Source organism: Aedes albopictus, chromosome 3 (assembly GCF_035046485.1).
Source record: "Aedes albopictus strain Foshan chromosome 3, AalbF5, whole genome shotgun sequence".
NCBI classification, from domain to species: Eukaryota; Metazoa; Arthropoda; class Insecta; order Diptera; family Culicidae; genus Aedes; species Aedes albopictus.
Genome location: NC_085138.1, coordinates 255,187,120 through 255,214,230, shown reverse-complemented (window position 1 = coordinate 255,214,230; position 27,111 = coordinate 255,187,120). Strand labels below are relative to the sequence as shown.

General features: G+C 39.5%; 1 protein-coding gene and 1 long non-coding RNA gene across 7 annotated transcripts in view; one reads left to right on the top strand and one right to left on the bottom strand.

The window, feature by feature from the left end:
* The window catches only part of LOC109422335 (calpain-A), a 109,278-nt gene extending 96,783 nt beyond the window's left edge, over window positions 1-12,495 (bottom strand). For 2 of the 6 annotated variants that reach the window (XM_062860278.1, XM_062860279.1), the window contains exon 1: window positions 11,251-12,489. In XM_062860278.1, the coding sequence (XP_062716262.1) occupies window positions 11,251-11,724 (474 nt within the window). In that variant the 5' untranslated portion in view covers window positions 11,725-12,489. Of the gene's footprint in view, window positions 1-11,250 lie in introns of all 6 variants that reach the window. The other 4 variants (XM_029852295.2, XM_029852296.2, XM_062860284.1 and 1 more) reach the window with 3 other exon arrangements.
* A 699-nt stretch (window positions 12,496-13,194) lies between these two features.
* On the top strand, window positions 13,195-23,436 carry LOC134291893 (uncharacterized). Its single transcript, XR_009999335.1, has 2 exons — window positions 13,195-16,580; window positions 16,666-23,436. It is a non-coding gene; the product is annotated as an uncharacterized LOC134291893 (long non-coding RNA).
* The last annotated feature ends 3,675 nt before the right edge of the window (window positions 23,437-27,111 follow it).

The following is a 27,111-nucleotide window of genomic DNA, read 5'->3' as shown; positions in this document are numbered from 1 at the left end:
CCCCGTCGAGATTCGAATGAGCTGGATAGTTCACCAGAAATCCTTAGGCTGTTCTGCACACCGTCCATCGTTGCTCTGATCAGTCTGGTAAGCTTCCCGAGAAAGCTGTTCTCGTCCATGATTTTCCATAGCTCTGTGCGGTCGAAGCTGTCGCATGCCGCTTTGAAGTCGATGAACAGGTGGTGCGTTGGGACCTGGTATTCACGGCATTTCTGGAGGATTTGCCGTACGGTGAAGATCTGGTCCGTTGTCGATCGGCCGTCGATGAAACCGGCTTGGTGACTTCCCACGAACTCATTTACTTTAGGTGAAAGACGACGGAAGATGATCTGGGATAGCACTTTGTAGGCGGCGTTCAAAATGGTGATCGCTCGAAAGTTCTCACACATTAACTTGTCGCCTTTCTTGTACAGAGTATCCCTTCCTTCCACTCCTCCGGTAGCTGTTCGGTTTGCCAGATCTTGACTACTAACTGGTGCAGACAGGTGGCCAACTTTTCCGGGCCCATCTTGATGAGTTCTGCTGTGATACCGTCCTTACCAGCCGCTTTGTTGTTTTTGAGCTGGTGGATGGCATCCTTAACTTCCCTCAGTATTGTAAAATGTATTTGACCATAAAATGGTCGCTCTGTGCTGTGGGCATGCCACCGCTACGGAACCAGTTCCGGAAGTTCAGATTTCCGGACATAATATCCGGAGGAACGTGCTACACACTTTATACTGTGGTTCGGATTCATAATCATTTTTTGCAGCTTCAAGTATTGAATTTAGAGGTATGATGTCTTAGAAGAGTTTTATTCTATATACTTAGCTCTTATTTTGGAATCTTCACCTTGATGATTATAATCCACCTAAAGGTGCGATAGGAATTCATTTTTCTCAAAAATAAAGATAAAGTATTGGTATCTTCTACAAAGCTGCAGAAAAAGGTATGATGAAATACACCTCCTTCTGCTTTTTTCTTCATACTAGAATAACGCTCCAAGTAAAACAGATCATGTATCTCAACTTCCCAAAAATACCAAAAAGACTCCCTGGACGAATGTTTGGAGAAATTCTCTTTATTTTAGAGGAATTCCTGGAATGATTAAAATACTCCTCCAGAAACTATTACTGTAATCTCTCATGCAATTACAGCTGAGATTCCTGCATACAAAAAAAATGCTGCGATTTTCAATGCATTTTTTTTTTAATTACCGCTGTGATTTCTACGAGGATTCCTACATAAACTTTTCTTTTCTTCTTCTTCTCTGCACCTACGAGCAATTACTGAAGAAATTTCAGCAGATATTGTTGTTGAAGAAATTCCAGCAAAAAATATCCCAGAACTCTTTTGGGATACCTCTAGACATTCTTGTTGGGATTCATTGAATGATTCTGAATATGGCTCATCCAGCAACCACTATTGTAACTTCTCTATTGGTTCTTCCAGAAATTCACCCAGAGATTTTTTTCAGGAATTCCTTTAGAATTTCTCTTGCGCTTCTTCCAAGAATGTATGTAGGGATTGTTCCAGGAAATCTACTCCGTTTTCTTATTGGAATCCCTCTTCAGAGGGTCGAACTCAGGATGTCCTTTGAGAAATAATGTTGAAATTCGTGGGTGGTGGGAAACCTCTAGGAAGTCTTGCTGGGATTCCTCAAGAAATTAATGGCGGAAGTTATTCAGTAATTCCTGGAGGATTCTTAAGAGCAATTACTGCAGAAATACCATCTGGAAATGCTTGTGAAATCTCAGAAAAAAATCTTGGAGAAATCCTGGTAGGAGTTCCCGAAGGAATCCCAGCAAGAACTCATGGAGATATTCCGAGAGAATTTGGATAAACTGAAGAATGTTTCTTAAAGGGACATTCTTTCCCGAGGGAAAAATCCTAGCAGAAATTTCTAGCAGTGTCTTATCAAGCATTCCAGGAGGAATTCTGAGACGATTTCTCCAGCAATTTCGGTAGGGAATACCGCTGGGGTTCCTCTGAAGATCCCTCTAAGGATCCCTTCAGGATTTCTTTCTGGAATTCTTGTCCAAGGATTCCTCTAGGAATTCCTCTTGCAATACATCCAGTAAAAAGCAGGGATTCCAAAAATACCTTCTGGAATTTCTTCAGTCATTCTTGATGAGATTTCCATGGAATATCTCCAATAAATATAAATATTGCTCTTAAAAGTCCTGAAGTAATTCTTGGAGGATTATCTGCAGATGCTGCATGGGAAACCAAAAAAAAAATCTGGAGAATACCTACCTGAAATGTTTAAAAAAAACCGCAGTAGCAGTCCTGGACGGAGCAATTCAAGCAATAATTCCTAATATATTCTTGGAGGAGTCCCAGCAATGCAAGAAAGAAATGCAAGAAAAATGGAGGAGTCCAGATGCAAAAGGGTGTAAGTGACCATGTTGTCGATTTTGAGCTGAGCATTCCAAAAAAATCCTATAATTTTAAACTTTTAGGATTTTTTTAGATTTTTTTATACGATGATTAGGAAAATTATAATAAATCGGAGAAAATTGGGTCGATTTTGAAACTCCATACATTTTGCATGGTACGAAAAATTGGTAAAAAGCTTTAAACCTCAACCTGAGTTCTTGTTAAAAACCTCTGAAAGAAGCACAGGAGGAATTTTTAGGAGAGTCCATGGAGAAATCCCTTCAAATGTCTCAATGAGAATTTCAGGAGGAATCCCAGCAGACATTCTTGGGGGATTTTTGAGAGCAAAATCTGAATGTAACCCTGAAGAAATCACTGGAGGAAGTATTGTGGAAATATTTGGAAAAGTACCTAGAGGAATTCATGGAGAAATTCTTGGTGCAATAACTTTAGTGGATTCCCTGGAGGAATCCCTTGAGAAATTCCTGAAGAAACCCTTGAAGCTTTTTCTTCAACAATTCCCGCAGGAATCACATAGAGAAGCTCATCAGGTATTCCTGGAGGCATTCCTCTTGGAATTTTCCCAGAACTCCTTGAGAAAACACTTGAAACCCCAGAAGATGTTTCAGAAGGAATCCTAGAAGGGGTTTGTGAAGGAATCTCCGATGGAGCCTTTTAAGAATTTCAGAAGAAATTCCTGAAAGGATCAAGAGAAACTCTAAAAGGAATCTCAGCGTCCGGGAGGAATTCCTGGAAGAATCTCAGGAGAAATTGCTGGGGTATCCCTAAAAAGAATTATTGTAGGAGTCTCGGAATCAATTCTTATTGAAAATTTGGAAGAAATATTGAAGAAACCCAGAAATTCCTGAAGTAATCTCAGAAAGTATTCCTTTGAAAAAATCGGAAAGAATCAGTGGAAAAAAACAGGAATACTTCCTGGTGGAATCCTGGCAAGAGCTCTTGAAGGAATCCCACACGGAACCTCTTTAGGAATCTCAGAAGAAACTCCTATCAGTAGGACGGCTCTAAGGCACGTGCTCCTCTATTTGGGAAATTTGTGCCATCCACCCCAGAGGGAACTTTTAAAGGAATCCATAATAAGCCCCTGGAAGAATCTCATTAACCGTTATGTGGCCGGCAAACTTTTTTCTACACCGTGTATTTTAAATGGGTGCTGGGTACCCGGGTACCCTGCCGGCCAAATAAGGGTTAAGGAGAATCCCAATGGGGCACGTTCGGTGTAGTACTAGATTTGTAGTAATGAGCTGAATTTTAGTATGGTGAGAAGGCCATTTCTCCGTTTCTGCAATGAAATGGTGCAAACAGCGTGGGTATTATGATTCCTTGCCTAATTTGATGCTGTTTGAGCAAAACTTTGGATAACTATGTTGTTTATGTTGCAATAAATGAATAAAACAACAACATTGTTACCCGAAGTTTTGCTCAAACAGCATCAAATTAGACAAGGAATCATAATACCCACGCTGTTTGCACCATTTCATTGCAGAAACGGAGAATTGACCTTCTCACCATACTAAAATTCAGCTCATTACTACAAATCTAGTACTTCTCCGATCTGTCCTATAGAAACTCCTGGAGGGATGCCACTGTGCGAACATCAAAGTCATAAGTAAACGCCCCTGCCAAGCATGGGCTACCTACTATGGTAATATACCTAAGAAACACAAGTATTCTGGGCAGCCCGTTATGCGTATACATTTTAATCAGTCAGAAATTCAACCTACCACCAAACGTTTCAAACGTTTCTGAGTCCACAAGCCGCGCTACTGATTGTCCTACCCTAGTGGTGTGTATTTTATAGCCTGTCCTTATCCAAAATATTGGACAGAAAACTCTTTCCCACTACATGCATAGGCCCCCAGTTTTGCTTTCGCATCTCGTATCGCACCGCTAACTTCACTTCATTTTGGCACACCGAATGCTAACCAGATGGCGTCCAACGTTCGCATCGACGATGACACATCCATTAGGAGCAATTTCAACGCCAATATGTATGTACTTTCGCGAACCGTACGTCTCTTGGTACCTACTGTGCCAGACACGATTTCAAAGGAAAGTAAACAGAAGCGATATCTAAATATAATCAAATGTCTACAGTACATCCGTCTTTCCGTCCAGTTTCGGGAGAAGGTGTGTAGGGTGGTTCAGATCACATGAAAACCATCCTAAAAACATTAAACGAGAAACGGTAGATATCATTGTACGAATTGGTGAAAATTGCAAAAAAGCATAGAGCAGAAAATCAGATTTAAATATCATATAGTAACCCATATCATGACCTCACTAACATCATTTGATTTGCGGATTTCAATAATTTTCACACATTTTTGGTATACCAGCAACGGTGTTTAACTAGAAACACTTAAGACTTAACCCTTTGAAGCCGGAATTTTTCCAAGTGTTATGATTGAGTTTGTTCTACGCATTTTAGTGGATTATGTGCTCAACAGCATAGAAGGGTAGAATATGATGCAGAATATTTGTTCTGAATATCCTAGATCGTCCAAACAGTTATGTTTAGATCCTGAAGTCTACGGGTGTAACAGTAAATTCTTTCAGTAAACACAGCTACGATACTTAATCTATCATGCCCAGTAAATCCTCTGAAGTTCAATAGATAGTGTCATTAGTTGGGATATCCCAGGTCATCCAAACTGTTCTTGAGTTCAGATCCGGAAGTATACAAATGTAACAGTAACTTTTTTATTACACAAAGCTACGATGGGTATTCAATCATGTCCAGTAAGTCTTCTGGAAGTTCAATAGACAGTATCAGATCGGTTGGAATACCCTAGGTCATCCAAACTGCTCTTGGGTTTAACTGTAACTTCTTTCATTGTGTAAAGCTACGATTTGTAACCTATCTTGTCCAGTAAGTCTTCTGAAAATTTAAAAGACATTATCCGATCAGTCGGGATATCCCATTTCATACAAACTGTTCTTAAGCTCAGATTCTGAAGCAAACGGGTGTAACAGCAACTTTTCTTTTTATACTTACAAAGCTACGATGGGTACTCAATCATGTCCAGTAAGTCTTCTGAATGTTCAATAGACAGTATCAGATCAGTTGGGATATCCCAGGTCATCCACACTGTCCTTCAGCTCAGATCCTGAAGTATACGGATGTAATAGTAACTTTTTTCATTATACAAAGCGACGATGGGTGTAATAGTAACTTCTTTCATTATATAAAGCAATGCTTTGTATTCTATCATGTCCAGTAAGTCTTCTTATAGTTCAATAGACAGTATCAAATCAGATGGGATACCCAAGGCCATCCAACTTGTTCTTGAGTATAGATCCAGAAGTCTACGAGTGTAACAGTAACTTCTTTCATTATACATAGCTACGATTTGCAGTTCATCATGTCCAGCAAGTCTCCTGAAAGTTCAATAGACAGTATCAGATCAGTCGGGACACCTTAGGTAATCCAAACTGCTCTTGAGTTTTGTTTAGATCCTAAAGTCTACGCGTGCAACGGTAACATCTTTCATTATACAAAGCTACGATATGTAATCGATGATATCCAGTAAATCTCCTGAATGGCCAACGGACATCATCAGGTCGGCTGGGGTCATCCAAACTAATGACGCTTGAAATCTAGCTTCTACAGCAATTGTTGTTTCTGTATTGGCTGTATAGAATTATGTTCTATAATCTATTGTACTTACTGCAGCTCACAGAATACAATCAGAGACTATGACCTAGCTTCGGGATATTCAGAATCATAAACTGTCCTGCAATATGGACAACATTCAACAAGGAGTCTACAGCTGCAATGATATCTTTTTGCTGGTTTGAGTTACACAACGTTACCAACCGTTATGATTGTATCTTTTTCATTTATTTAGCAGTAGTAACACTTACAGCAAAGTTTCGTGTTGCCAAGTAGAGCGCTCAAGTAAAATTCCACCTTTTTCCGCAAGTAATTTTGACAACTGATCCAGTATGGGGAGAAACGTTACTTTTCCTCACGGAATAATAGCGCGGACAATTTTTCCGCAAGGAAAAGTGACAGCTCCATTTGATTTGCACGGGAGGCGTTACGAGTGTTACAATTTTTCCCTGCACAAGTAATTTTGAAGCGGAGGCATTACTTGACCATTACTTGTCCTATCTTTTTGTACAGTACGTACGAAGTGGAAATTAGCGTCTTAAGCCTAGTATGCACCTGGTAAGAAAAGCACTCAAGAAAAAATCCCTCTAATTACCAAAGGAATTTTGACAACTGATAAGTATGGGAGGAAATGTCAGTTTTCCTTGGGGAATAATTGAACGGAACATTTTTCCGCAAGGAAAAGTGACAGTTCCATTTGATTTGCCCGGCAGGCGTTACGAGCGTTACACAATTTCCATTTCTTTTCAGCTGCGGACCGCTCAAGAAATTTTGAAAACGAAATAATTTCTTGACCTTTTTTGTCCTATCCTTTTCCACAGTACTTTTCAGGTGCGTACTGGCAAAATCTATTATCACAAGCGTAGAACTGAAGCTATGGTTTCCGAAGTAGTTTGGTTGATATGGAATAATTCAAAACTATCTTTGAATGACTCATGAAATGCCACGGGAATTACAGATTACAGTTCATTGTGAGAATAACTACTGTTACTGTCAAGAGCTAAACTTCAGGTAGTTTGGACGACCCTTAAGTCTAGTACGCACCTGGTAAGAAAAGCACTCCAGAAAAAATCCCTCTAATTACCAAAGGAATTTTGACATCTGATTAGTGTGGGAAGAAATGTCACTTTTCCTTGAGGAATAATTGAACGGAATATTTTTCCGCAAGGAAAAGTGACAGCTCCATTTGATTTACCCGGCAGGCGTTACGAGCGTTACACAATTTTCATTTCGTTCCAGCTGCGGACAGCTCAAGAAATTTTAACAGCGAAATCATTTCTTGACCGTTCCTTGGCCTATCTTTTTCCACAGTACTTTTCAGGTGCGTACTACCCTTTAATGTCGTAAAGTTTCATAATAATATATAGTAGACAGAGCCGTAGCGTGCGGTTGGCCAGGTTGCCAAGGGCGCCAGCTTCATAGGGGCGCCGAAAAGGCTTAAGGCGAGGCCAAAGGCAAGAAGAAATCAAGATGATGCTCATGTTTTGTTGAATGTTTTCGAGATTCCACTATTTTCACTATTTGAGATACAGTACTGGACGAAATAAATTGAACATTGGCTGTTTTTCATACAAAATGCTCATTTTTAGGAGGTCGAATCTCAGCTTCTAGTGCACCGATTGATTCTAAATTTTGACTGGACATTCGTAATAACTTGAAATTTGATCTGTGAAAAAGGGAATATTTGTAGGCAAACCTTTTTAAAATATCGCAAAATTTCCATTTCAAGAAAAATTGCGAAATATTGATATTAGAATAAGTCTGAAATTTCAATTTTAAGGTAATATATTCTTTTGCATAGTTGATTAGTCTAACGAAACACACAACTTCTCTGAACAAACCATTTATTTCAAGTAAATATTTTACAAGATAATTAAATAAAAATCACAATTTAGCTCTTTTTTCTATAAATGGGAGTTTGCGATAGTTTGAAAAGTTTTGTTCAGAAATATTTTCTTTTTCCACAGATTAAATTTCAAGTTTTTACGAATGTCCAGACGAAATTTGAGATCAATCGATAAACAATTGAGCATTCAACATTAAGATACTAGGGAATTTATCAAACATTTTGATTTGGTAAACTATTTTAGTTTAATTAAAGAACATAGCATAGCACACTCACTGGAGAACGTCTTGAGGCTCAGAGTATTTTATTTGCATTTATTGAAATATTTCTTTTATTCATTAAGAAATTCAGGAAGTTCTCAAGGAATTTATTCAGGAGCTAGTCAAAAGATTTCTCCTGATATTCCTCTAAGGATTTTATTAGAAAATCTTCCATGGTTTCGTCAATGAAATTGTGAGCTAGTGAACAAGTTATTAATTTTAAGTACATCTGGAAAATCTTCTATGAATTTCTCTAAAAAGTTACAAAGTTTCCTTCAGAATCTCTTTCAGAGATTGCTGCAAAAATATTATCAAGTATTACTTTGAAACCCTTCAATAGACTGCCCCTGTAATTTCTCCATAGATTCCTATATAAAATCCTGCAGAGATTCCAGAGCGGCACTTCGCCTCAGATTACTTCAAAAATGCATCCAAAAATTTATTCAAAAATTTGTCCAGATATGTTTTAAGAAAATCAACTACAGATTTCTTCAGTAATTTGATCAATGTTTCTTTCAGAAAATCTGCAATAGATTCCATTATTAATAAGAAAGTTCTAATATCTCTTGGAAAACCTTCCATTGATTCTTTCCGCAATTGTTCCCTGTTCACTAGAGATTGCATAATAAATTTCCGCTACAATTCCCCTAGAATGTCGTTTGGTACTGTTTCAGAAAATTCTCGGGGACAGAATTTCAGAAAATTCATAATTATGAAATTTTAGAAAATCTCTAGAAGATTTTGTTCATTTCTTCATAAAACCTTCAAGGGAGTTTTGGAATATACTAAAGAGATTACTTAAGAAACTTTCGCAGGGATTCCTTCAAACATTCTTCCAAATATTCTTTCAGAAATTCTTCCCATGCCGAGGACCTGGGATCGAATCCCACTCCCGACATACTCACAAAATGTGGGTTCTTTCTTCGGAAGGGAAGTAAAGCGTGGGCCCCGAAATGAACTAGCCTAGGTTAAAAACCTCGTAAATACAGACAAAAAAAATTCTTCCCATGATTCTCCACAAATTCTTAGTGGTATTGCTTAGGATACTTCTTTACGAACGGCTCCAGCAATTCCTGCAAGAATTACTTTATAAATTCCATTGGAAACTCTTGCTGAAATATCTTCCGGATATTCTATGGACCAGATATTCCAACAGAATTCAGAGAGTCCTGCTTAATGCTATTCAGTAATTCTAGCAGGAATGCTTCTATTGATTCCAAAAAAAAAACTCATATAGAAATTTCTCCGGGAACTTTTCCTGGTATTTTATTGAAAATTTTCTGATAGTTCTTCTGAGAAAGAGAAAAAAATCAGGTCAACAAAAAATATAAAAAATAAAATAAACATACTGTCCTAAAATCTTAAAAGATGCCTTATCCTTCCAGGACGCGCCCCATGAAGCAACCGAAACTGCACCGCGCTCGCGCTGCATACGAAAAGCGAGGTTTTTTGGTAGTGTTTTTACGCGCTGAAAGGTTAAGAAATTTATGCATAATTTTTTGTAAGAAATCTGTAATTTCTAACTATTGTGTTAGCCTTCGTGAGATTCTTGTAATGCTAAATGTATTCCAACTTAAATACGTATAAGAGAAATACATTTTCGAATACATATGGGATGCTTTCGATAAAATTTCTAAAGAAAAACATAAATGAAAAATATCATAAGAAAATTTAAAATATCAGGAAAAATTTCAAGGTTGTTTGGCTGACCGAGAATATTACAAAAGTGTCTCTAAATGAGATTTCAAAAGCTTCACGGATGCCAGAAGATTATGCAATCTGCTGCAATTCTGAGTGTAGAATTAGCTTAATGTTAAAATACACATTAAAGAAAAAATAGCCTCAATACTATTATTTATAGCAAAAATACATAAAGTTATTCTTATATGTACATATACTTGAACGATTTCATTATATGACAGTTTAGACGACCCTGAAGGTCACAAAGTTTTATAGGATTACAAGTTTCGACTGGATGATGGTTGACTTTTGGAATTTTCGGCTCTCAATCTAATAAATTGCGTTGATTATTCTTCTATTATCGCCAACGTTTCGGTCCGGCTATTGGAGCATCTTTTGGGCGCGATACACAAATCAACACATTTGATTTGATGCGCGTGCTGCCTTCCTTGGATGTGGTAGCCATTTCTCGGGCTCCCTCTCCGGAATCGAATCCTGATTCCCCGTTACCCGTTGCAACCATGGTAGTCCTCTATACTACCATCAATAGTTGATAGGGCAGATATTTGAAAGATCTGTAGTCAGTGCGAGACCATACGATCAGCAAAACTATCCAGATTTCAGCTCCAGCGTCACGGAGGATGATTGGTTTCACTAATAATTGGTTCCACGAGGTTCCTGCATTTTGCATGTTAGCTCTAGATTTTCCACAGTAATCCAAGTTACTAGTTAAATAATCTGGTAAATTATAGCTGTTATACTGAACCTTATGCGGTTTCACATTAAATGTGATTGTGATTAAACATGCATGGCTTAACCTTTGAGACAAGCACGGATGGTTATGTATCGTTACTCAGTATAACAGATATGGCTGTTGTTACGAGTGTAGACCTGAAGTTCTGGCCTCCAAAGTAGTTTGGCTGACCTGGAATATCCCTGTTGTGTCTATAAATGACATTGAAGATTTCAAGAGCATCACGGATGTCAGTAGATTATGTAAGGCTATTATTTATGGTAAAAGCACATAAAATTATTCTTGTAGATTTGAAAGGCTTTACCACAGGACAGTTTGGAACACCTAGAGTATCCCCGAATATAAAACGCCTTTTGATATTCTTGTTGATGGTTAAATGAATACATATGAACGTAACCCATACCCAAATTCAGCTTTTAGAATAACTGGCATGTTAATTAATTGGTTTCTCTAAACTTGATGGTGTTCAGGATGTTCGAGGCTGTCAGTGAAGTCTCAGATACAAATATTCTCATTTTCCTTAATAGAATACTCAATTTGCAACAACTTTGCTGAATACAGCATTCTATTTTATTGAATGAATAAATTAATACAGCCGCTTCTATGTTGGGGGCATATATGACCTCTCCGACTTCAAAGGGTTAACATACTTCATTTATAAGACATGTGAACAACATATGCAAAACATTCCAATCTCTACTACCTAGGTACTTACGCTGCTGAACATTCCCTCGGCAATCGGGATCGAAACCGACTGGAACGGTATTTCCTTCACGGTCGAGGACGACTCATCCGGCGTAGAAGGCGCGAAACCACCCGGTATTGGCATTGACATCGGCATCGGTGGCATCTGAGAAGCACCGAATCCGGCATCGGGCATTGGCATCGGCATACCACCCGAACTACCCGCTCCATACCCGGTGAAACCCATGGTCGGATAGGGCAAACTTGGAGCTGCTGGAGCGGGGGGATAGCCACTCGGAGCTGGAGGATGTACGACACCCGGTGCGAAGCCGTAGGACAACGAGTGTCCAGAAATTGATGGGTTTAAACTGGAGTAACCGGAGGACTCCGGCGTTGGCATTTGAATAGGGTAGGACGGCTGATTGAAGGCCGCCGGGTTGACCCAACCGAACCCATTGGCATTCCAATTGCGAGGATAGTTGTAATTTTCGTTGAAGAACGACATTCTTCCGTTTTGAGTCCGTATATGGAGCGTGAAGGATTACCAGCTCTTGACGCGTACGAGAAACACACCGACGACGGCGACTACGACCGAGGCGCGAACGCAAAACGAACCACGCGACTGGACACGCGACACAACGAAAGGAAGACCTTCTCCGACGCGTAAATTTATTACTGCTGCAGTTTTCTGACCGAAGTCCACACTCAAGCACCCCCGAGCTAGTTACACAAACCTCAAGGACTTTATCCGAACTAAACGATGAATCAGACACGGTTCTTCAATTGGCACTTATCAAGCTCTTATCACTAGCTTGTAAACAGAAAACATCTGTTGAGTTGAGGTCACCAACATCAAACACCACACAGCGAACGAACGATACACGGCAATGTCGAGAACTTGGGAGAGTGCCACCACACGTCCTTCCTTACCCGCAGACGATTCGCGACACACTAATTCCTCCGAACACCGCGGACTCACAAGGCTTTCCACGAAAATCACGAAATTCGCATAAACAGTGTTTTCCTCCGGCGCTATTTATAAACAATCGCATTGATTCACCGTGCGGTGAAACACTACGCTGCACCTTTATTTCTCACTTATAAATTCGGCTCACCACTAGGTACGTAATGTTGGTGCAAAAATTTCATTATCTTTAGAAGCTTAGATGGTAATTACACCGATTTGGCACTCTATCGATTGATCGATTGATCACGCCCAGTTCAATAGTTGCAAAGTTGCAAGAGATGTACCGGGATGCTTATCTTACGACCGAGAACGCTAGACTGATTGTGAGCTTCCAATGCGAAATATTCAAGGTCGCGTGAGATTCGTAAAGTCGGTCGACCGACGATAACGTTGACAAATCGACGTGGGGGCACGTTCACGGGTTTAATCTGGTGTGCTGGTGTGTGTGTTTATCTATTGACAGTGCAACGTGTTGCATTGGATATACGCTATATCTTTTGGTGTTGGTCGGCCGTTTGGCTATCAGCAAGACAGGTTGATGGGGAACCACGTGAATGAGGCGTTGGGCGAGACTTTGTTCATCACGCGGGCGGTTGACGATTCGTTAACATACTATATCCATAGTGTTTGCCCTGTTCACTGTTTGAACACAGTATTGGCACCCACGCATGGTGATTCCAATGGAAACAGAAAAGTCCGAAATTTTGCGCAAAATACCTGTTTGCGGTTGACTTCACTGAATTCTAACGGCCTGGAGAAGTCCACAGCAGTATGAATGACTCTTCTGAGTTGTTAATGAGCGTTCAAAATGAAAATCACGCGTTTACAAAGAGGGTAATTAGCCGTAGAACAGTAAGGGACTGTTCATAAACCACCTAGACTAAATTTTGGTCATCTCAGACCCCTCCCCCCTCGTAGACTTTCATCCATACAAAAAAATTAAATTTGCATGGAGCGTATGTGTGGGGTATGAACAAAGCTGAGTAGCATTTCCCATGCGTGTATTTCCCCAAGCAAGCATCAGTGACAGCCAGCACCATGACGGGGTCGTCGTCAGTGTGATGCTACCTCATTGACGAGTGGACTGTTGGCGGAGCAAGTTGCCATCACCGTGAGGTTCCGTATTATGCCAAGTGATTCTACTGCAGTTTGCTATTCACATTGGCGATCCTGCCAGGAGTGCATCATAAATAAATAACAAGTTAATCATAAAATAGGTAGAATCACTTGGCATAAAAACAGTGAGAGAAAACAAATCGTTTTGGTGTGAGAAGTGTGTGGTCGTGCTGCAAACACAGTGAAGTTGCGGTTCCTGGAGAAAGCTAGAGCGCGGAAAGTTTTTGTTTTTCCAACCGCGTTCTGTTTTAGCCTTGGTTCTAGCACAAACACATGAACGAAGGCGCGGTGACGTGGTTGATTTTTGTTGTCGACTGGTAGCACGCTGTGGATAGGTGGTCGGTCGATGATTGCATGCATGTTTCTTCATGTTCTTGCTCGGCATGGATGGTCGCGCTTTCGTTGATTCCTCGGATCGTACATGCTCGTGTTGTCGCTCGGTTGAACGGTAAATGCAAACAGGTTGATGTGCATGATGGTAGAGGTGTTTGACTATTGTGAATGTTGCCGTAAAATACTCGCGGCATTGGTTGGCTGGGTTGGTTTTTTTTGCTCGGGTTTTTGGTTAGGCAAATTAATGGCGTGTCGAACCGCCGAAAATTTTTCTGCATAAGGAAAATGCAGGGACGTGTAATGAAAACCGTCCAAAGAAACGGCATTTTTAGATAACCGCCGAAAATTATTCTGCATAAAGAAAATGCAGGGACGTGTAGTGAAAACCGTCCAAGGTAAAGGCGTTGTTGGATAACCGCCGAAAATTTTTCTGCATAAGGAAAATACAGGGACGTAAAATGAAATCCGTCCAAGGAAATGGCGTTATTGAAAAACTGCCGAAAATTGTTTGCATCAGGAAAATGCAGCGATGTGTAAAGAAACCCGTCTAAGGAAATGGCGTTGCATGATAACTGCCGAAAGCTGTGCGTGTGGAAAATGCAGGGACGTGTAATGAAAACCGCCCATAAAAATTGCATATCGTAAAACAGTTTAAAATTCGAAGTACGCAATGAAAACATATCTACTGAAAATATGTTGTAGAACCTCTTTCGAACTCGTTTTGTAGAATCTATTTTCATATAATGAAGGACATTTGTGTGTTATATATGGTCCATCTGTACCATCACATTGAAGCATTGAAAGTGGAGTTGTATGATATACGGAATCTTTAGTCTGATAAATCTCAAATTCGTTGATCTTTTGTTTTTTTTTTCTTTTTTGACAAATAATTCTTACAAAATATGTTCGTTTTCGTTGAATGCGTCGAATTTTCGCAATCGTGAATAACGATTGATTTGAGTGAGAGAAAAACAGGGCCGGCTACATAACGAGACGTGCGCTTGAAGGATAGAAGACGCATCACCCAACTGCGTGTGTTGTAGTTATTTTTATTGGAGCTCGGCAATAGGTTCGGTATTAACAAAAGTGCGTTTACTGAACAAAAAAGTAAATGTGGCCATTCGCCTTAATTTTTTTTTTTTTTAATTTCTTTGTATTTGTGAATTTTAACTTATTGCTAATTCTTCACACATTCGCCTTAATTCTTGTATCTTGAAGTGTATTGACCGTCCAGTTCCAAACTGTTCACGACCATTTGAAACAGTCGACGTTTCAAACGGTCGGTGAACGGTTGCTGACGGATTTGACAGCAAAAATGAGCGAGAAAGATTTCGCGCGCAAACGCGTATTTCAAAACATTCAATTGGTGAAACAAGGACAGCTGACCGGGCGCCAACTGATTCCTTGATCAGCTGTTGCCGGCAGCCAAGCCGCCAGTTTTTTGGCGTGGACGTCAGGGGTGTTCAGATGCAATGTTTATCAATTAATAAATTTATGAGGATATTTTTTTTTCCGCGATAAATGTTTTGCATTTTCTAAAATAGGGTGTAATAAAGGCTATTTACATAAGAACCAAGATAATTACCTATGTTTGAAGTTCTTGAAGACCTGAATGTTTGGAATAATGATGTGCTCGAAATCAATTTGCTGATTGATCGATTTCTATAGAATACATCGAGAACCCCCTTGATATTCGACGACTGTTCTGAACAGTTTCACAGACAGTCGGGATAATCCAACTTTGAACTGAATACACAATATCTTGTTGCATTGGTCTAGGGGCAAGGCACTGTGCAAACGAGAGCAACTCTGAGAAATTCTGAGTTACTTCTTTTATCGATGATCGACGAAATTTGTTGGAAGACATCCCTAAAACTGCAATTTTCATTCAGCACACGCAACACTTTGGCAGTTTGACATTGGTGCCAGATCACACTTTGGCATAAATGGGAGAAATTCTGAGGAACTGTGAGGAATTCTGAGCAACACCTCGAGCACAGATTTGCTCTCGTTAGATCTGTCTCGCCCCTAGGCATTGGTGCCATAAGGATGAAGAGAACGAAATTGAGGGTTTGAGCGTAAAAATAACAAGCCTGCTAGTAAGAAAACTTTTTTTTTCGGAGAAGAGGGAGAATGTGGGGTATGAACAAAGCTGAGTAGCATTTCCCATGCGTGTATTTCCCCAAGCAAGCATCAGTGACAGCCAGCACCATGACGGGGTCGTCGTCAGTGTGATGCTACCTCATTGACGAGTGGACTGTTGGCGGAGCAAGTTGCCATCACCGTGAGGTTCCGTATTATGCCAAGTGATTCTACTGCAGTTTGCTATTCACAGTATGGAAAAACAAAATTTGTATGGCCAGATCCCCCACCCCCCAAAAAGTCTACGTGGTTTATTAAAGGTCCACGGAGAAAAATCAATGTAGTTTGAATCAACAAACAGGTTTGTTGAACTACAAACTGGAAAAATAGTTGTTTCAAACTGTAATTTTGTTGCATTAAATTCACCATTTCAGTTTGAAACAAACTGGATAATTTGTTGTTTTAACTACGGCGTCCTACTATGAGACAACAACAAAATTAGTTGTTTTAAACCAATCAGTTTGTTGTTCCTACAAAACCTACGGTTTATATTTACTAAAACACGGGTTGTCCTCTTTCGGCAGAGCAAATCAAACTATAAGGTTGATTTTACTACCGAGGCGGTTGAAGTGAACTAAAATGTTTGTTGGAGAAGTAATAACTAACATCTTGGTTTGAAACCTGGGAGAAACAAACTAACTTTTTAGTTTGTTTCATGCTTCCTCTTCCACGTCATTGCTTGCTTCGATGCAAACATGAATTTCATCCACTCGAATTTAGCCCACGTTGTGTGATTGCTCGTTTAAGAAAAAGTCGTTTAAGATAAATCAAAGTGCAGTATTATTTAATCTGAAGTCCTTAAGGTAGGTAAATGCATTCTCATCTCATTTCTCAGTGTCCTCACATGCAGTAAACGCAATAAAGTGCATTACATTCTAATCCACTTAGATCACAATGGCTGATGAAGCTGAATAGTTTCCAGTAACAACATCACAACCACCACCCGCCATGGTCGCAAGATTGGCTGCCAACGAAAGCTCCAAAAAGGACAAGGCTGCCGACTATCCCCGGAACCCACATGGACAGCTGCTATGGGAATCCAGACCATATCCATCGAAAGTGTGATTTATGTTGTCATCGTGGAAGCTACATATTTCAACCTTAAAGTTCACCACAATGCCGTACAAGAATCGGCCGTAAAGGTGCCCTTCAATTCAACAATCGCCGCATCGCTATACGTGAGGAGTCCATACATTTGTCTGGACATTTGTCTACATTGTTTTACTTTTATGTATGATCTCATTATTCAGATATGAAGAATGTAAATAAGAGACTTTTCAATAAAATCTACGAATACTCCAGCAAACAGTTATTTATCAGATTTTTTCATAATATTAGCCCAAGAATAGCTAGGGATAAATAAAACATACCGGTTGTTGTAACCGGTATCCTTAGTATTTATTACAAACCAAACGGTTTGTTTCAAACGGCAAATTAATTGGAGCAAACTACGAGCGTCAGTTGAAACAACTAACGGAAACGGTTGTTATCTCAAATGTCAAAATGGAACAACCGGCTTATTAGTAAATTCAAACCAATATTTGTAGTTTCAACTCACGCTGAAATGAACTAAGGTGTCAGTTAAATACAACTACCGGAGGTAGTCAAATCAAACCGAAATTTCGTTCGTGCCGATTTCAACCTGAAATGCCGGTTAAATTAAACTGAAATTTGATTGTATTTACTAATAATTTTTCTCCGTGTTAGAACTGGATTTGTATTTTTTCCGCGCATAATTCCACGTTAGCAAAAAATTAACCAGTGATCGTGTTGATCTAGTCATTTCTTACCCCTCCCTTTGAATTTGGATTCCCTGAGATTTCATTTTCCAAAAGAAATTAAAACATTTGTAGCGGAAGTCGGGTACCAACCCAAATGATGAGCGCAGTCTTAACCCTGGAGCCGAAGGGGTCATATATAACCTCAACATATAAACGGCTGTATAACCCAAGAAACAATTATTCATTTGAGAAAGGTTTCTTAAAGCAGTGTTATTAAAATATAAGTTTTATTATATTTGGTTTAGTTCAAATTAAACCGTTGTTAAACTCTTGTTAGCCCAGAAATGGAGAATCTGTTCAACATCAGCCGTTCTATAAGCGTTGTAAATGTTATGTTTATTCAATGATCGTTGCTTCATTATACGGCTGTTGTTCAACGTTCAACCCGTTTGCTATTTACAAATATATCAGCAACCTTTCTTAAACGTTTATCAACCAAGTTGTACGATGTATTTTTGTATAATCGTCTAATAAAGGTTTTAGAAACAATTAAAGCAAACTTGCAGCCTCGTTCATTATAACAAGCTTTCTACGACAATGATTCCACCAGAATACAAACAAAATTTGGCAACAATTTCAATTTTTATATTTTATTGAACAAATGCTGTAAAAAAGTTTCTTAAACGTTTCTTCAATATCGCTCTATAAATAAATAAGCAAAAAGATGTTTCATTTTACATATTTCTCATATGAATATTTTGAAACAGCTTTTTATGGCTAGATTACCTACATTAATCACAGTTTTATGATAGAACTCACATCATTGACAAGACTCGAACTCGGGACTTTTTGCTTCACTGTTGTCTGCATCTGCTCTTCTCCAATCAGGATTGCATGAATCGGAAAAATTAAATCAGTATTTAAACATTGAATCGAATACGTTGCCGTCCATACGTTGCTAAAACATCGCTTAAGTTTTGTTATTCGACTAGTTGTCGACATGAACATTGATGCTGATTAATGATTGATTAATCATATCCGCAACGTTTATTCATTTAAATAAACTTTTCTGCAAGCTATGTTTATCAGCAGCGCTACTGGAGCCTATTAGTAGCTGTGAAGTCAGTTCGCTATGGTGCGATGTTGTTTAGCAAATTTGGTGATCATTCAAACATATTTTTCATTTCTCATGCCCAAAAAAGTGAGTTGTGTTTAGTTTTCGGAACATTCATTTCGTGTACGAAAGTAAAATGTGTCACCCTGCTGTTGATCTCCTGACAAAAGTGGATCCTGAACCCGGTCAAGATAGAAATAAGGCTCGATCTGTGTCATGATGAAGGAACCAGGGGGAAAACTTTTAGACGCTGCTTGTTAGAGGAGCCAGTTGCCGTTTTCAAGCTCGGTGGATTTGCTGCCGTTGATCAGTGTAGTGTTAAAGGTAATTCGTGATGTTTTTTGAAGTGTGATACAATTATTTAGAGCTGCTGCGAGGCTCCTGTTTGATGTAGAAAAATTTGCAACTGTGTTTACAAATGTAAACATGGCGAACAATGGCGATTAAGAGCACTGCTAATCAGCAGCTGAACAGAACGAATAAGCTACTCTTGTTAACCTATTTTTAAGCTAGTTGTTCCACTATGAATTATATATGGAATAATGGCATCTAATACGTCGGAAACAGCTTGTATTCGTACATTATTAGAACATTATTAGGCTATAGATGGAAATTCGTAAACTACATTTCTTAAACTTCTGTTCGATCAGTTGTTCAATTTACATAAATATGATGAACAGGAGTGCTATTTAAACTGTTTGAAATATTTATTCGACTCTTTTTTCAACACATACCCTTATTCAACTGTCGGCGTTATCGTAGAACGCTTGTTAAGCTGGCATGCTTATTAATGATTTCGAATTGTTACTTGGGAAATTCACCCATTCGATAAAACAGAATACGGTATTCGGCAAAGTTGTTGCAAATTGAGTTCTTTATTAAGAAAAAATGGGAATATTTGTATTTGAGATATTACTGATATCCTAGAACATCCTGAATACCATGAAGTTTGGATACACGAAAAAATGGGCATACCAGCTGTTCTAAAAGCTGAATTTGGGTATGGGCTACGCTCATAAGTATTCATTCAACCTGTGTCAAGAACATCGTGAAAAGGTGTTTTATATTCACCTAGAACATGTAGTTAAGTCCTTAAAATCTATAACAATTTTTTTTGTATTTTCGACATAAATAACAGCATTGCATAATCTAATTGGGTCCGTGAAGCTCTTGAAACTTCAAATAGCTTTTTGTGACACTATAGGGATATTCCAGGTCAGCCAAATTGCCTTGAAGTTCAGAACTTCAAGTCTACACTCGTAACAATAGCCATATCTGCTATACTGAGTAACGCTGCATAATCAATTAATCAACCGCGGTTACTGCACCTATCTGAAGTCTACTTGATGTTATTAAAAACCTTTGGGACATTCAGGGTCCTCCAAACTGTCTTATGATGAAGTCCTACAAATCTACAAGAAAAACTAGATGTGTTTTTGACATAAATAACAGCATTGCATAATCTAATGGAATCCGTGAAGCACTTGAAATCTCAAATGTCATTTAAATAGAGACACTATAAGTATATTCCATTTCAGCCATGTATACTTGAGCAACCTAAAGTCTACTATACATAATTATGAGCCCTTGGGCCATTCAGGGAGGTCCAAACTGTGCTTAAGTTTAGCTCTTGACATTAACAGTAGTTATTCTCATAATGAACTGTAGCATTACCCGTACAACCTCAATCTGTTATCCCCCTGGAATTTCCTGAGTCATTCCCAGGTAGTTTTGAGATATTCGCATTCGATCAACCAAATTACTTCGGAGACCGTAGCTTGAAGTCTACACGTGTGGTAATAGCGTTTGCCACTAAGGACTGTATCGGAAATTAACTATAAACAATCAAAATGCTCTATCTCGACGCACGGTTGGTCTTTCCATTCCGGTTCTTCTATGAAATCTTCACAATATAGTTGAGTTTAGAACAGCTTGAAGAAATTTGGAAAATGTTAAGTATTATTGAAAATATGGGTCTATGTGTATACCACACAAAATAACAATCTGTACAAACTCCATTTTTTTTTTATTTTTTTTAACGTTTCAAACATTTGTAGTGAAAAAAAATGGTACGGGGAAAAATCTGGAAAATAATGATTATTACTAGCAGTTATGTACACATAACATAACACTCAAAACCGAGTATTAAAATTCTTATTTTGGATAGAAAAACCTCCAACATTAAAAATATGGTCTATCCCAAAAAACACCTACTTTTTGGTCGAACTTTGACGGTCTGTTTTAAATATCTTTAGAGGTTATAAAATTCCGTTCTCTGGTAAAAATACCTCTTCAATAGATTTAAATACACACCCAATCGAAAAAAAAATGCAAATTTTCAATTTAATGTATTTTTTATTTGCGTAATCGTTCTTTGAAGCCGCATAAAAAGAGTTCCTCGAAAAATGGACTTTTTTCATTTTTAAGAATTGCCCTAAACTGTGGAGGGAATTTTTCTTGATAAAAATAATTTTCCTATATCATGAGCATTCTGGAAAAGATTATATTTGCGCAAAAATAAGAGAAAAAAATGAATATTTTACCACAATTTTAAAATTTTAGGAGGTGTCCAAAATTTTAAAAACATATGTGCAATCTTTGAGATAAAAGTCCATGTTGAATGATTATTTTTTGAAAATCAGAACTGCCATTCTTTATTTAAGAGATTTATATAGTATCTCCAAAAATAAAGTTATGTTTATTTCGAACAGATTATTTTTCAGGCAATTGTGAACGTTTATAGTTAATTTCCGATACAGTCCTTATGTTAATAAGTGTGACATCCACTGTATTTACCAAATTAGTTCAAGGAACAATAAGCGTTGTTATCTATATTTGGGATATTATTGTTGGGAATCTCAGCACAGTGGACCAGAGCTACCGACCGGAACGACCAACCGGACAATTACCGTTCCCGGGATTCGTTATACGAACAAAATAATTGCTACGCCGATCGTGTTTATATCACTTTAATCGTCAACGATCTAGTACGGACTGAATAAACAAAACAGCTAAAGTCATCAAGCTTCGTCAAATACATCTGTTACAAACACATACAATCATCAACATCTGTCTGCTATTCTCAAGGGGACGGCAACCTATTTTTTCACTATGGAGTTTGACAGGTTGGATTGTGCCTCCTTACGTGGAGCATAAATTTATGCTCCAGCCAAAATATTCACCAACACAGTCATGGAATTTGCATGTTTACCTTTTATACGAGGGATATCGGTGCAAAACGCTTACCTCACATTAGATCTCATAAAAGTATTGATGATGAAAATGCGGCATTAATTGATAATTTTCAATTTCAGAGTGTCGATGTTTAGGTAAAGTTCCTACAGTGAGTGAGAATTGCTAGTGAAAAGACACACCACACCTTTTTTCGCAAACTTTGTTCGCCAAAGTGCGTTTTTCCTTATTTCCTCCCGCTGCTGTATTGAGTAAATGTTGGTATTAGTGAACACTGGTTGCGCATGATAAGCGGCAACAAAATCAGATCACCGTAGCATCCCCGTGGCTATTCTGCTATTATCAACGCACCCCCTGGCTTTCGCCCATCTGCGTTCTCTTTTCACTAGGCAATACGTCCACCGACAAACCGACGTGACACTCTGTTTCCAAGATTGGCAAGAAATTTAAACCTCAAACCGTTTAAAAATCGTAACTCGTTCTGTCATTTTCGTCTTTTGACAAAAGAAACCTTGAAGAAGACGTCATAAAACAGCACGAAAATTTCCAGCTGATCAATGTAAACATCACATGCACTCTTATTTCTATCTAACCAATAGAAGATACAATCAACCATGCAATGGAGCTATTAAAAGAAATCCTTCGATATGAAGCAAAATAGTCTATGAACCCCAAATAAAAACTCCCAAACATAAAAACTTTCAGCGGATGAAATTTCTTTTTAACGTTCATAACGAAATGTCTTCTTAATGCGCAAAACATTGAATGCAGGTTATTACTTCAAAATGTGTAAAATAATTTGACAAGGTAAAGCTCCTGTGCGCACGCACACATAAAGAGGAAGCTGTATAAATCATCGCACAGATGGAGCTAGTGATTAAAAGGAGAACTTATTTGCCAAGAAAAATTGGAAAAGTTGTATGAGCTGGCACGTCGGTTTGTCGGTGATATGTCTACCAATTCTCGCGTTACATTTGAAAAGGGCCTATCCCTAGAACGTAAACATTGAGAAAAATCGATGCAAACATTTTCCATCACATTTTCTATTCGTATTTCACAGTTTTCGGATTTTTCGACATGCTTTTCGTTTTAATGACACAAGAATAGATGTATCTATGCTTCAATAAGCAATTTTGCATTAAAAGTTATCAAAAAAGTATGAAAAATTATAGATAAACATGTAAAGCTAATTTAAAAAGTTTCATCCGGTGTACGCCTTATTGTGAGTCTTTCTAAAATTTTCTTAGCGTGGGTTGGTCCCCCGAGTGAGTCCGTTGTTGACATCGTATCAAGGCTTGGCCGTTTTTGAGAGAGAGAATTCTCGCTCTCGGCGCTCGGGCCGAGAGCCGCTCCGAAAATTTTCGGTTGTCGGCCCTTTAAACGAGAGGACCAACAAATGAAAACAAAATTTTACCGTTACTGGCCCATTTGGAGCACGGGCTTATGAATGATTGGGAAAAAAGCAATGATCGGCCGTTTTGAAGGTGGGGTTTATTCTGATAAGATTAACGGTTAGGCGGGTGATGTTTGCACAGTATGTTACTGTTGGGGGATGCTATGGAAAGGTATCAAAATCGATTTGTTTACATTTTAGGGATAGGCCCTTTTCAAATGTAACGCGAGAATTGATGTTTATGGGCTTGCCGGACCAAGTCATGTAGCTAAGCCAAACACCCCACCTACAACTGTTGGGTAGGCACCATTGTCCCGCCCACTGGTCTCTTACAGCTAGTTGTAGGTGCATGTGTGCGTGTAAGTATTGGTGTATGTGTGTTAGTGTTGGTGTATTGTAGGCGCCAACTCTTTCTAATCCACTTTGATTGCTAACACCCTATTGAACTATTACCCTTAAATCTGGCAATCTATGAAATAGAATGAGTTAAGCGCCTGTACATAACAGTCAGTTAATCAAACAAGGAATATTAGTATTAAAGCGAAGATACAATGAAGCAACGCCCCGAACCTCGAGAGCACAAATCCCAAGAACCAAACGAACAGTCGATCGACTGGCCACCACCAGTGAATAACCAATCGAGCAAACCTTCCAGCACAAACCGCCACCAGCTCTCCCGACCTGCGCCCAACAAATATGAGGCACAGCCCAGCCATAGCTTCACCGTAAAACCAAAATCTAGATTGCAGAGCACAATACTTCCCAAGTAACCACACCCTAAAAAGAAAGTACACAGCGAATGAGTAACTTGCGAAAAGACAAAGGATTTTTCACTCATATTTGCGTTCGACTGGATCAGCACAAAAAATGCGCTGATCCGGGTTTACACAAATTTGCGTGAATTTTCACACAAGTTTGCATGAAATCTTTTGTCTTTTCGATCGCTGCGTGAAAGTTACTCCTTGCTCTGTGTACATCGATCTTTCCGTGCACGCAGCTCGGGTCGCAAATCACGCACAACACGTCACAAATAAGACAAACACTACCCCGCCCGTACAACCGAAACCGATCTAGGGTAGAGAAGGGTCTATTTCCACTCCAACCCGGACTCAACTGCACCCACAGGGTAGCGCACCCCACACACACTGCACTCATGCATCCATCACGACCCGAGCCGCACCTGGGTTGCTTCTATCTGCATGACCTCACCCAACCCGTAACGCAGAGTTTAAATCCCTCTCTTGCATTACAAAGCAGTCCCTCTTCTCAAAGTTTGTGCGTGGTATGAATGAGATTATAAAGCTGAAGAAATCGTCACCAACACAACCGCCAACAATGAGCACTCAATGGTGTCGGCAGAATGAATGACGACCCCCTCAGTCCCAAACTCAATTATCCTACCTATACTACCCAAGTAACCACAATGCTGAAGCCGTACGCACTGCACGTACGAAGTACATACAGACCTACCTGCACCGCCCAAACAAACCACCTAGGCCGAACACAAGCGAAAAGCGGCGCCACCACTGTTGAACCACGACTATACCAGTAGGTATAATCGCAATTAAGCAATCATAGATCCATTCCCCACTCCTATTCAGCCCTAACGATCCATAGCAATGCTTGTCAATATATGCACCCCACACACGCAACCCTTACAACCCAACAGTATGGTCACTTGAGTATCCCTGTGATTTTGATTACATGATGGTCAGGGATCACAGCCATCAAAGCGTTCCACACTTTACCAGGGCTTGCGACCTGTAACCATGATGATTTCCGCTATGGGAAACCATGATGGCTAGCGGTGTTACATACAATCATCAACATCTGTCATCATTAAATTCATCATCGACCAAGGGGCTGACACTACTCTCCGCCAACAATTATGGGCCATCCTTACTGTTATAGACTTACTTACTTACCGATGTTTGTCTCCAGTTCCGCACTCTGCGTAGGGTCCGCAGATCGTCCTCCACTTGGTCGACCCACCTAGCTCGCTGCGCTCCACGTCTTCTTGTACCGGTCGGATGACTCTCGAGAACCATTTGAGTCGGGTTGCTATCCGACATCCTGATGACGTGACCCACCCACCGTAGCATCCCGATTTTCGCGGTATGGACGATGTTTGGTTCTCTTAGCAGCTGATGCAGCTCGTGGTCCATTCGCCTTCTCCAAGTCCCGTCTTCTATCTGCACTCCGCCGTAGATGGTACGCAACACCTTCCGTTCGAAAACTCCAAGGGCGCGTTGGTTCTCTACACGTAGGGTCCACGTTTCGTGCCCATAGAGGACGACCGGTCTAATCAGCGTTTTGTAGATGGTTAACTTCGTGTTACGGCGAACTTTATTCGATCGTAGAGTTCTCCGGAGTCCAAAGTAAGCACGATTTCCTGCCACAATCTGAATTTCTCTGCTGGTGTCGTTATCGGCGGTCACCAGTGAGCCCAAGTACACGAATTCTTCAACCGCCTCGATCTCATCACCGTCGATATAAATTCGGGGTGGCGGGCGCAGTGATTCCTCCCTGGAGCCCTTTGCCATCATGTACTTTGTCTTCGACACATTAATGACTAATCCGATTCGCCTGGCTTCACTATTTAGTCGGATGTACGTTTCCGCCATCGTCTCAAATTTACGAGCAATAATATCAATATCATCAGCGAAACCAAGCAGCTGAACGGACTTCGTGAAAATCGTCCCACTCGTGTTTATCCCCGCTTTCCTTATTACACCTTCTAACGCAATGGTGAACAGCAAGCACGAAAGACCATCACCTTGCCGTAACCCTCTGCGAGATTCGAAGGGACTCGAGAGTGTCCCTGATACTCGAACTACGCACATCACTCGATCCATCGTCGCCTTGATCAACCGTATCAGTTTATGCGGGAATCCGTATTCGTGCATAATCTGCCATAGCTGTTTTCGATCGATTGTATCATACGCCGATTTGAAATCGATGAACAAGTGATGTGTGGGCACGTTGTATTCGCGTTATTTCTGCAACACCTGGCAGATGGCGAACAAAACAAAACAAAACCGCCGGGACAGCACACGAGTGAAAGAGAAGGGGGATTGGCTACTGTGCAGTTGTGACTCTAAATGTGAGGAACGCGTTTAATAGCGTCGGTTGGCCAGCTACTGCCGATGCGCTCCTGCATCTGGGGTACCCGGGTACCTGTACAAGATTCTCGGAAGTTTCTTCCAGATTCGAGTACTAGTTTACGACACAGAGGTGCCTAACAAACATTTTTGAGGTACAAGAGTGTAACAAACTACTCTTAACCCGTTAACACACAAGGTGTCTCACAATTTTAATCTCCAAATAAATTTGTTATCAAAGGTCAAGTTCCATTAAAATAAGCATGGTTTGATGAAAAAAAAAATTGAAGTCGATGGTGTACTTCCAAAAAAAATCTTCATTGTAGGTCCTCAATGTCTGATAATTTTCTCGAGTTCTATTTCAGTCCAACGTCTACGCTATTGTTATATTCTGATCCGTATAGATACAATACAGCTCTAAACAAGTGAGAGAGATGATAACCACTCAAAAAAAAAAATATAAAAATGACTTATAAATTGGTACAGAAATATAACCCGATAAACTCCTAAAAGTATGCAATGCATGATTCTTGTAATTTCATGTAATTTCGACTGCAGTGTTCAACAATTCTCATTTTTTTTAACAAATAAAACAAAGAGAGCTCACAATGTGTGGCATAATCAAACTTTTAAATGCTGTAGAAGTTAGATTTTACACAGATAATGATTACTAATAAAGTAATTGAGTTGTTCCTTCAGAACCCCACAAACTCTCTTTACGTACTCACCATACGTAAACATTTCAGAAGTTTTTCATTGAAAATCGTGTTAAGTACTGTTCCATTTAATTTTTATCCTTTGACAGATACGTAT